The 12,172-nt window shown below is 47.4% G+C and overlaps 1 protein-coding gene across 2 annotated transcripts in view; it reads right to left on the bottom strand.

Moving 5' to 3' along the window:
* Positions 1 to 12,172, bottom strand: part of RBM20 (RNA binding motif protein 20) — a 192,791-nt gene that overhangs the window by 43,401 nt on the left and 137,218 nt on the right. For both annotated transcript variants that reach the window (XM_052660630.1, XM_052660631.1), the window contains exons 3-5: positions 10,738 to 10,799; positions 8,052 to 8,143; positions 7,174 to 7,271 (exon numbers count right to left, since the gene is read on the bottom strand). In XM_052660630.1, coding sequence (XP_052516590.1) covers positions 7,174 to 7,271; positions 8,052 to 8,143; positions 10,738 to 10,799 — 252 coding nt within the window. The remainder of the gene's footprint in view (positions 1 to 7,173; positions 7,272 to 8,051; positions 8,144 to 10,737; positions 10,800 to 12,172) is intronic.

The following is a 12,172-nucleotide window of genomic DNA, read 5'->3' as shown; positions in this document are numbered from 1 at the left end:
AGGGGCCTGCTACCACCCTGAGGACAGACACATCAGGTGTGTGCCTCTGACCTCCAGGCACTAGGGCCAGGGCAGTAGGAGCATCAAGACAGACCTGGGTCTGCTCTCCAGTGTTCCTGCTCTCCAGTGATGACCACGAGCAAGGGACTGACCTTCTCCAAGCTGATTTTGCTTCTCTATAAAACAGGGAAAATAAAAACTGACTCCATAGGACAAAAATGCCACCATGTATTACTATATAAAGTGTCTACATGCAAAGCCTGGTGTCAGCAAGCTTCTGTAAATAAATACTTGCTCCTTTCTTTCCTGTGACAGTTCAAGAATGTGCTGGGCTTCCCGGGTGGCGCTAGTGGTAAACAATCTACCTGCAAATGAAACAGACATAAGAGACAGATGCGGGTTCGATCCTGGGTCAGGAAGATCTCCTGGAGGAGAGCATGGCAACCCACTCTAGGATTCTTGCCTAGGAAATCCCATGGACAGAGGAGCCTGGCAAGCTACAGTCCATTGGATTGCAAAGAGTTGGACACGACTGAAGCAACTTATTATGCACACACGTGATGCTACTGACAGGGGGAAAAAATGTAACTGTACTATGATGATATAAGAGAACGTCTGTGCTCTTAGGAAATTCATGCTGATGTAGTCATGGGTGAAGAGGTACAGTGACACCAATAGTTCAGGAGAAATATGCATACGGATCATTGGATGGATGGATGGACAGATGGATGGAAGGACAGATGATACAGAGAGACAGAGAGGCACAGAGAAAGAACGATAAGTAAATCAGCCAAAATGTAAAAATGTAGTGAATCTAAGTAAAAGGTATATGGGGGTTCTTATATCGTTCTTGCAACTTTTCCATAAGTCTAAATTAAATTAAAATTTGAAATTACAAAAGTAAATTTTAAAAGATGTGCTGTGAAAAAAATAAAAATTAAAAAATTAAAAAAAAAAAAAAAAGATGTGCTGTGGGGCAGAGCAGCAGCTAGACTTAGAATCGTGAGCCTGGTGGTGATGAGCTCTGCTAACATCCCACCCACTAATGCTCTCCCGGGAGGCACAAAGGCGACAGGTGCATTTGAAACTTTCTGGTCCAAGGTCAAGTCTCTAAGAGAGCTAAGGTGTCTGGGTGGTAACTGAAGTCTGCATTACTAAGCTGGGGGGACAATCATCCATCACCAGCCCAGGAGATGCTTCAGTCTGTTCACAAGCTAGCATGAGATGGCATGCCCCCACGTGTAATCAGGGCCCTGGGTACATTTTCATCGGTTGGAGCCACTCATTTAAAACTGGATGCTGCTTCTGGATTTCCCCGGTGGTTCAGTGTTTAAGAATCCACCTGCCAATACAGTGGACATGGGTTCGATCCCTGGTGGGGTAAGATTCCATATGCCTCAGGGCAACTAAACCCATGTGCGGCAACTACTGAGCCTGCGCTCTAGAGTCCACGAGCCTCAACCGCCGAGCCCGCGCTCTAGAGCGCACGAGCCTCAACCGCCGAGCCTGCGCTCTAGAGCCCACGAGCCTCAACCACTGAGCCCCACATGCTGCAACTACTGAAGTCTGTGCTCTGCAACAAGAGAAGCCACCGCAATAAGAGCCCCGCACATCACAACAATAGTAGAGCAGCCCCCACTCACAGCTGCTAGTGAAGCCCGTGCACAGAAAGGAAGACCTAGCACAGCCATAAATAAATAAAGCAAAACCAGACACTGCTTCTAATGGTTCATGCGACCGGGTCTAAGGCCTCTCCAGGTCTTCGCAGATCTTTTATGGACGGGTGGAAATGTGAGCAGACTTGTGTAGGAAGAGTCTGAGACCTTTCAATGCCCTCTGACGCAAGAGGGAAGAGACTTCGAAGATGAGTTCAAAGAACAGACCCAGTTTCAATGATTCACAGAGCTGTCATAAAAATGTGGCTCTGGGCAAGAGGCCCCCAGGGTGAGAGAAGTCTCTCAATCTGCTTTTAAGAGTTACAGTATAGAGTCGATCTGCAATAAACCATTTTCTCTGCTTCAGCCTCATCTCCTCTAGGTGTGACCTAATTTCACCTGGCACACAGTTTATAGGCCTCTGCTGGGTTTGTGCTAAACATAACTGAGGACAGACACAGGGAAAATGTTTATTTCTCGTGGGGTTGATTTGAACATACCATGCAGATAGTGAAAAAGCCAAGTCCCTCTATAGACAATACAACATGATCTGATTTTCCCCCAAGTATACACTTACAGTAAGTAAATTTGCACAGGTACACTAGCTAGAGACAGACAGTGAGAGCTGAAGACATTTACCTTTAGTTTTCGCTACAGGGTTGGATTTTCTATTTTGTATACTTCTGTTACTGTTTAACATTTACATCATTTTACTATTTTTGCAGCAACAAAAAAATTCAGATTTGTAAGGAAAAAAGAAAAAAAAAAAAGGCTCGTGTGAGTCTTCTGCGTCTTCATTCTTTGCTCTCTTCGAAAACGCACAAGGTGAGCCTTGCCGAGGGGACAAGAGCAAGGATAGAGCTGGAATGGTGGAGGAGGGGAAGGGTATTTGCCACATCGGTTACTACTCTTCATGGTCTATGGGGGGTCAGGAGATCAGGGTGCTCTGAGCCAAGGACCTAAGAGGCCAGGGTGGAGAGACAGTTGTTCTAGAAACAGCCAGCAATCTGAGGGGCAACCTATGGCTTAAACCTCTGGCTTCTCACAACACTTCTATTTCCCTGTGCCTCAGTTTCTTTATTTACACGCGCTTTCTGGTGAGCAAGGTTCTAGTGGGAAAGAAACCATAAAAACAATGCATATCGTCCCCAGCCAGGGAAGCCCCATCTGAGGCACTAGCACTAAATAAACTCTAAGGTGTCTGTGAAAACTGCAAAGGGACTTTATGGGGACAGTCAGCAGGCAAAGTGCATCTCAGGCAGGCACAAGAAGACTATTTACAGGCTGAGAAGGCCCCTCTGGCCCCTTGCAGAAACCTGATTACTCTGTTTATGACGACTCAGGCAGCCAAGGATAAAGCGCCTCTGCTCCCTCACACGGCAGGAGCTTAAGTGAAAGTGAACACCCTTCTCCCGGGAGGGATCCTGGAGTTGGAGGGAAAGGGCCAGGGCCAGGCACAAATCACCCACCCTCAGCAAAGCACACAACTGCCACTTCAGTGCCCCATCTCTGTCAGAAAGAAACACAGAAAAGCTTGCATTTCTACCGAATTGAGGTAAGTGCAAATTCAGCCAGTAGACAGGTTGTGTGGTCATTTTAGATTTTGTGGCAGTTCAGATACCCCCTGAAGCCTCTGTCACGCCATGGAACCCCATGTGGCTGTTCCCTGCTTAAAAACAGGGGGCTTTAGAAGGAAGAGGGCTTCCCTGGTGGCTCAAATGGTAAAGAATCTGCCGGCAGTGCACGAGACCCAGGTTCTTTGCCTGGGTCAGGAAGATTCCTCAAAGAAGCGAATGGCTACCCACTCCAGTGTTCTTGCCTGGAGAATTCCATGGACAGTGGAGCCTGGTGGGCTATAGCCCATGGTGTCGCAAAGAGTTGGACATGACTGAGTGATTAAAACACACACTTTTTAGAAGGAAGAACTGTTCTCTGCTCCACAAACAATAGTGACGTGACAGTGGCCGAGTCCTGGTGGTTCCTGCTTTTACTCAAAACGTGTTTCTGAAAAGATGTATGTTAAGCGGAATCAGGCAGAAACAGCCCAGCACTCAACTGGAAAACACTTCTGGAGGAAAAGGCACGAAAGCCTTCATGGGTCTCTATGGGGGTAGGAAGCGGGGAAAGTGGGAGGAATTTCAGTGTCCTCTTTAAACATTTCTTTTCTGCTTGAGTTTTCACAAAAAGCATACATTATGTAAGCAGGAAACACAATAGAAGTGTATATGCAAAAGGAGCTCTCTAGGCACTCACAGAGCCTGAAAAAAGCACCCTTGGGTAACAGATTAACCACTCCTTGGTGTATCTGCTTATCTTTGGAGACCAGCAACTGCAGACAGAAAAAGAATCAATAATTCCTCTGAGAGACTCTAGTACTACTTAAAGGAGCCTCGCAGAGTATTTTTCAGTAGTGGATTCATCAACTCATTTCTCGGCTTGTCTTCACAAGTCAGTATTTTTGGATTTTAGGTTTTTCTAAAGAAACACACCTACATTTGATTGCATTTGTCAGAAACAGCAACAAGAGGACCAACAGGATGAACCGGCACTGACGCTGCAGGGACCAGCTGGAGCAAACTCTGTCCTTGTCCCCCAAATATCCTTGGGAACCTCATGTGACCAAAGAGACTTCACAACTTACAACGACAAAATCAGTCAGATGACACCTCTTTGCCTCCACTGAGTGTGCACAAATGCCTCCAAACGTCTGGGTTCATCTTGGGAAACCCTGTCACGGTGCCGAAGAATTCGGCTGCCAGGTCTGACGGCCTCTTCACCTTTTGCTCCACGGCAGCTGCTGACTGAGGTCCAAGGAGACCTCATCACCCCCAAGACAGCCTGAGAGCCTGCTAAGCAACTTGTGGAGTGGAAGCTGGGGAGGGGCAGGGGAGAACGTACTAAGGAGAGAATCATCATGATGGAGAGACCTCAGAGATGAGCAGGAGGGCTTAGCGGTTAAAAGTGAGGCTTCTAGAGCCAGGTCCCCTGAGTTCAAATCCCACAGCTGCCCTTTACCAGCTGGGTGACCTCAGGCAGGGAATTTAGTCTCTCTGTGCCTCGGTTCCTCACCTCATAGGGTTGTCTAGGGGATTAAATGAGTTAATACACACAAAAACGCTAAGAAAGTATTGAGCACCATATAATAACAGCTATTGTGATTATCATCTGACTATGTCTGGACTTTTCATCACCTTTTTGCTGCCACAGCACAGAAAGCAAAATGTTTCTTGTGTTGCTTCTCAGGCTCAAGCCAGATGAACGCCCCATCTCTAGGCGTCCAGAGGAAGCTGTACTCACAAATGATCACGAGTCAGCACATTGCTGGTGTCTGCCCCCTGCCTGGGTAAAGCCCTTCCGTGGGAACTCTCAGCTTCTCAGGGGGAGCAGACGGGACTACAGGGATTCCCAGACAGAAGGAATGCTGACCCTGAGACCAGCCCCTGGTCACGCGGCCAGGAGACAGAGCACAGGTTTATCTGGCCATAGCACGGGTTTCCCCACAGCAGGTTAAATGGACTTGTGCTCAATACCAGCCATTATTACTGCTCACACACTGCACGGTTCACTAATCCTTGTCACCGACATGGTCTCTGACCTTCACAAGGGCAGCACAACACTGGTCTGCCCTGAGCCTCATGCCCATCTTACCACTCAGACCACCGAATCAGAAGACAGTGCTCAAATGGCCACAAAGATGCTCCGAAGTCAGTGGCATCATCAGAAGGCTCACAAGCCGAAATGGAAACCCAACTCCAAAAGTCATTATCAGGGGAGTATTTGCCCCACTTGAGCAAAAGGAGTCTCCCAGAAATACAGTGACTTGTCTGAGGCCACACAGCAGCGGGCTCCAGACCTGGGACTTGAACTTGGGCTCTGGCCCTGCGGTTCACTGGTCGGGGCTGGAGGACGTGGCTAAGGCACAGGCTGACACAGAAGTGTTCTGCCCTTCTCTCCTCGCCCCACTCAGCCCCCGCCCCTTTATAAAGGGCTCATCTGCCCCAGTCTCTCTTTCCTGTGTCCAGATCCCTGGCCCACCTGCCCCCCAGTCCTGCCTCTCCCATCTGGGTCACAGCCCCTTCTGCTCAGTGCTGGGGTCTCAGAGTGGGCAGAGAGCTGGCTCCATGGTCCACAGTGTGGGCAACAGGCCCTGGGGTGGAAGCCGGGCCAGAGCTGCCAGCGCCTGCATCGGACACGAGGTCATGGAATCCAGCGTCTGACTCAAAGACAAATGACAGGTTCACTGAATTCACCCTCTCTCCTGGGACTGACCCAAAGCTGCTGCTGACCAGGCGTGGCTTTCCATCTGAAGACTGAACAGAGAAACCACAACGTTCTCTCTCACCAAAACATGGGCTGCAGACAGGGGCGCCCCCTTGAAGCACTTCTCCCCGAAACACAAACAAACAGAAATTGCGGTCCAAGCAGGCCTCGCTTCTCATCATGAACTTCCTCACCTCCCCACTCATTCAGCACCCAGGGTCTAAACCTAAACATCTCAGCTTGCTCTTCCCAAGCTTTGCTCTGATGCCCTGACGCGTGGAGAGGATGGCATGTGGGGAGACTGGCTCTCCTGAGCTGGAGAAGAAAGAGCCTGCAGCTGCTCACATGACAAACTGGAAAAAAAAAAAAAAAAGCCACAGATTCAGGCAAAACCACACAGACACTCGCCCTCAAGCAGGGTTCGGTCAAACGCAGAGGATGAGGTGGTTAGACAGCATCACCGACTCAACAGACATGAATTTGAGTAAATTCTGGGAGACACTGGAGGACAGAGGAGGCTGGTGTATTATAGTTCACAGAGTCACAAAGAGCCAGACACGACCTAGCGACTGAACAACAACAAATTCGCTTTATGCGGGGCTCTGTGGCTCAACCCCTTCCACGCATTTCCCAGGGAGGAAAGGAAGCTGGGTAGCTCCTGGGAGACCAGGCTACACGGAGTGGGAGAAGCAAGTGGGGAGAGCAAGTTGTCACGATTGGTGGGAAAAAGAGGGATGAGCCCTTAGAGCTTCGGGACCAAAGTGCACACTGTAGAGAAGAAGGAACACAAACACGACTAAAAAAGGAGTGATGCAGATGTCACCGTCTCCCCAAGGAGCCAAAAATAACCATGAGCACCGGGCCCTTACTTTTCAAGCACATCTTCTCTTTCTGTTCAAGTTTCAGAATTGAAACTTGAAGGAAACGGTCCACTTCATTAAATGTCAAAGTGCTAGACACACAACACACACACACACACACAGACCTCAAACTTATTTTTTTCTAAACCAGGACCGAATGCTAGGAAGTCTTTGAGTGCTTTCAATTGGAAGAAATTAAGTCAGATTTTTAATCTGTGTGATTCAACCCCAGTTGGACTGAATTAAACAACGTTGACCTCTGCTTTCCTGCCCTTCACTAAGCGCCATCTGTACCTGCTTCACCCAGCCTTCTCTGCACCTCTACACCCAGGCAGAGAAGGTGGTAAAAATGCTTCGATTATGACAAGCGACAACGGAGAAAACGCTTCTGTACTCACATTTGTCCCTGGGGAAGCTGAAGGGAATACGGGACTCGACTGAGTAAACGACCTCGCAGGAATGGTCGCGTATGACGTTCCAAGATTTGAGGTGTAATCTAAATGGTAAATTACACAAAATCGAGTGAAAACCCAGTCATTTCCTTGACCTTCAGAAGTCCTTGTTTATAGATATGTGCAAGAGTCATTGCCCCCCTTATTTAAAAATAAAAATGACTTTTTAGCCAAATGTTCTTTTTAAAAATAATTAAAGTTAGCTTTTCTTTCTTGAAATAAATCATTTAAAAGAAACTTTTAAAAGTTGTAAGGCAAACATAATAATAAATAACTGGGTTAACCCCTATCCCCCAAAAGTCATTATCAGGACAGAAGCGGGAAGGGAAAAAGTGAAAATTCCCTTTTAATATAGTGATTAGTGATTGGCATGATTACACTTCTGAGTGTGCTGATAACCAGCAAAGCTTTAGGTCTAAAACATGTAGAAAACATCAAAAAGCCCAGAGAGCAAGTCCAACGCCTCTTAGCATCTTGGGATCCGTTTGCTTTACAGATGTCCAAGGAGGGCTCATCGGGGACACTTGGTTAGTAAAGATGAGGTACAAGAAGCCTTTGGGAGGGGGTTCCCTGGCAGTCCGGTTGTTAAGGCTTCGCCTTCCAACACAGGGGGGTTTGGGTTCAAGCCCTGGTTGAGGAGCTAACATCCCATATGCTTCTAGGCCAAAACACCGAAACATAAGAAGCAACAGTATTGTAACAAATTTAACAAAGACTTCAAAAATGGTCCACATTAAAAAAAAAAATCTTAAAAAAAGAAAGAAAAGAAGCCTTTGGGAAACTGCTTTCTGCTTCAAGCTGCTGACCCGTGGGCCCCTCCTCACCTTCCGTCCCAGCGGGGTTATAAACAGCTGTGCTGTTGGGAGAGGCACACAGAGTTCCCTCTGCTGGACCGAGGACACACCGCACACCGGCGCTGGAGGGGGTGAGAAGGGGGAGCCGGTTACTCAATAGGCTAGACAAAGAATGTGACTCAGAAATTTCACTAAGACACTCAGACCCCAAAGAGGAGAAAATAAATGTTCAAACCAAAACCTGTACACAAATGTTCACAGCAGCCCTATTCATAACAGCCCAAAGGTAGGAACACCCCAAATATAGATCAGAAATTGAATGTTTTTATATATGTGAATATTATTCACCCATATAAAGGCTGCGTATGCTACAATGTGGGTTGCACTGAAAATATTATGCGAAGTGAAAAAAGCCACAAAAGGTCACATATTATGAGTCTAATTATATAAAATGTCTAGAAGAAGCATATCCATGGGGATAGAAAGCAGATTAGTGGTCCCCAGGGGCTGGGGGTGGGGAAGGGGATGCGTAGTGACTACCTAATGGGTATGGGTTTCCCTGGGAGTGATGAAAATGTGGAACTGGAGAGTCGTCCTATTTACACAACTTTGTGAATGTGTTAAGTACCACTGAACTGTATACTTTAACATGGTTACTATGGTGAATCTTATGTGAATTTTACCATAATAAAATGATGGGGAACCAGAAAAGAAATGATTTTTTAAAATCAATTTTTAAAATTGTGTTAAATAACCTAAAACTAAGATCATGGCATCCGGTCCCATCACTTCATGGCAAATAGATGGGGAAACAGTGAAAACAGTGGCTGACTTTATGTTTTTAGGCTCCAAAATCACTGCAGATGGTGAATGCAGCCATGAAATTAAAAGACGCTTACTCCTTGGAAGGAAAGTTATGACCAACCTAGACAGCATATTAAAAAGCAGAGACATTACTTTGTCAACAAAGGTCTGTCTAGTCAAGGCTATGGTGTTTCCAGTAGTCATGTATGGATGTGAGAGTTGGACCATACAGAAAGCTGAGTGCAGAAGAATAGATGCTTTTGAACTGTGGTGTTGGAGAAGACCCTTGAGAGTCCCTTGGACTGCAAGGAGATCCAACCAGTCCATCCTAAAGGAGATCAGTCCTGGGTGTTCATTGGAAGGACTGATGTTTAAGCTGAAATACTTTGGCCACCTGATGTGAAGAGTTGACTCACTGGAAAAGACCCTGATGCTGGGAAAGATTGAAGGCAGGAGGAGAAGGGAACAACAGAGGATGAAATGGTTGGATGGCATCACCGACTCAATGGACATGAGTTTGGGTAAATTCTGGGAGTTGGTGATGGACAGGGAGCCCTGGTGTGCTGTGGTTCATGGAGTTGCAAAGAGCCAGACACGACTGAGCCACTGAATTGAATTGAACTGAACTGAACCTAAAACTTACTGTCTTAACCATTTTTAAGTGTACAGTTCAGTAACATTAACTACATTCACATTGTTTGGCCACCATCACCACCATTCAGCTCCAGAAGAACTCTATCTTGTAAAACTGAAATTCTCTACCCATTCACTACTAACCCCCCAAATCCCTCTTCCAGCCCTGGCAGCCTCCATTCTGTTTTATGTCTCCATGAATCTGAGTTCTCTCCTTGTAAGTGGAATCATACAGCGTTTGTCCTTTTGTGACTGGCTTATCTTACTTAGCATAACCTCCACCCATGTTGTTGCACATGTAAGAAATCCCTACCTTTTGAAGGCTGAATGATATTCCACCGTAAACCTAGACCACATGTGTTCATCTATTCATCTAGCCTGGACATTTAGGTTGCTTCCTACCTTTTGGTTATTGTGAATAAGAAAGAGGGCCTTTTGAATGAGCTCATCTCTATAAATGCTTAACCCTATCTTCCATTCTACTTCCCCGGGCCAGAGCTCCTCTTTTCTGTGTGGGTGTTTACAACACCCTCAACATCAGTCTCCAGGTATCTGCCTTCGCCCCCTACCAGCTGAATTCTCAGCACGGCGGCTGGGGTCCCAATCAATGAAGCCAGAGCACACCCCTCATCTGCTCAGCCCTCCAGGGTTCCAGCTGCACTCAGATCAAAAGTAAAAGTCTTCTCGAGGAGCCAAAGTGCTCAGGATGGGGGCCCACGACTTCGCTGGCTCTTCCCCCCAGGTAGTCTGTGCTGCTCACACTGATGCTGCTGAGCATCCCTGGACCACACCAGGGTCTTCAAAGTTGCTATTCCTTCTGCTGGGAGTGCTGGTCCTGCAGGCAGTCATAGCTCATTCCACACCCTCCTGGTATGTCTTCAGTGAGGTCTCCCTGCCACCAGCCCCTATGAGTGAACGCACACACACATACATACACTCTCTCTCTCTCTCTCTCTCTCTCTCTCTCTCTCTCTGCCCTGATGCTGTTTTCCACCAAACATTTACCACCAAAGATGCTACTGGGTTGGCCAAAAAGTTCCTTTGGGTTCTTCTGTATGATGTCACGGAAAAACTAGAAAGAACTTTCTCGCCACCCCAACACATACCTCACTAGCGTGTCATCTGTCACCCCTCATCATTAAGTATAAACTCCTTGAGCACAGGGTTGGCTTGTTTTGTCCTCTGTTTTCCCAGCAAGAATGGTACAAACCACACAGTATGAGCTCGATGAAGGCTTGCTGAGCACATGCAAGGACCTGTCCTCCTGGACAGCACTTACTTTTCAGAGAAGAGCAGGCATTTCTGAGCATGTAGTTTCCCTTTTACATGCAGCTCCCAGTCCTAGGCCAGAAGGAGAGAAAAATGACCGAAGTAGAACTGAGTCCACGGGAAAGCAATGGATGAGTGCGGGCTTCGTCCTAAACACAGGGAGCACAGAGCACCCAGTCGCTGGACAAACCCCGCACGCGCATCTCCCACCCTTCCTTCCCCACCATCCAGGCTCCTCCCTCCCCGCTCCTGCCGCCCTACCCAGCCCTCACCCCACCAGCATCCACCTGCATGTCCCAAGTCTATCTCAGACAGGAGCCTAGAGTCACAAGTCTGATTCCCTCTTCCCCTGCCAGTGGGCCCTTGGTCCCACTGATGCATTTCTATAGGAGAAGCTGGCAGGTGAAAAACCCTAGAAAAGGCTCAATCCTCCATCACCTCCCAGATTAGCCAGACCCCCTCCAGAAAAGGGAGGTGAGAAGGTATGTCCCACTGGAGTGACTAGGATGCATCTGGATGACATGACCCAGCAGAGGTGAAAGACACATCGTGGTGGAACGCCCGCTAAACAGGGATTATTGTGCTCTGCAGATGGGACAAGAGACAAGAGGCTGTACAGCTTAGTGCTTAAGAGGACAGGCTCTGGGAGGGTCAGACCCATGTCTGAATCTCCACTCTACCACTTTCTGACTATGGGGTCCTGGACAAATCATTTCATCTCTCTGGGCCTCAGTCTTTGCATCTGTAAAATGGGTATAATAATAGTGTCTCTCTTGGAGAGTTATTGCTGACACAGACAAAGAATATGCTAACTGTAATTATTATTGCTTTGGACTATTTTACTGCATCAGCAATACATTTTAGGGGGAAATTTATACTACCATGGGCTTTTGTTTGCAGGGGCTCAAAGCACTTTCCAACCGCTGGAAAAGTGTCATGAGGCTCTACCTCCGTTCTGCAGATGGAGAAGCTGAGCCCCTTCAATAATAATCTGCCTAGGTCCCATCTGAGAATGACTTTCTTGTCTGACTCAAAATTCTGCTAAGTTTTTCTCCATTTGTACTCTGTACAATGTATGTTGTCAAGGAACATAGACTCTCAGGCATCCTGGTGCTTACAGAGAAAAGCCCTTTTCAAGGAGGCAGAGGCTCTAATTCCTGAGTCCCTTTTCCATAACCCAGGTTGGGTCCCTTGATCCCCTCTCACCTTGACTCTCTCATCTATAAATACAAGACTCTCTTACTTGCCTTAAAGCAAGAGATTGGCCCTGATACATTTCTGAAATTCCTGTTGGTTCTAATACCAAGGATTTTAATCAAGGGTAGCTATGGCAAGGTCCTGTCACCCATCCCCCAAGTGTCACAGTTCCTGGCCTATGAACAGCAAGGATTGGGTTGTGGTGGCCGGCTCCCCCAGGCTCCAGCTGGAGCTCCGAGCAGGTCTCA

This window comes from Budorcas taxicolor, chromosome 23 (assembly GCF_023091745.1).
Source record: "Budorcas taxicolor isolate Tak-1 chromosome 23, Takin1.1, whole genome shotgun sequence".
Classification (NCBI taxonomy): domain Eukaryota; kingdom Metazoa; phylum Chordata; class Mammalia; order Artiodactyla; family Bovidae; genus Budorcas; species Budorcas taxicolor.
This window is presented reverse-complemented; position numbering and strand designations above follow the sequence as displayed.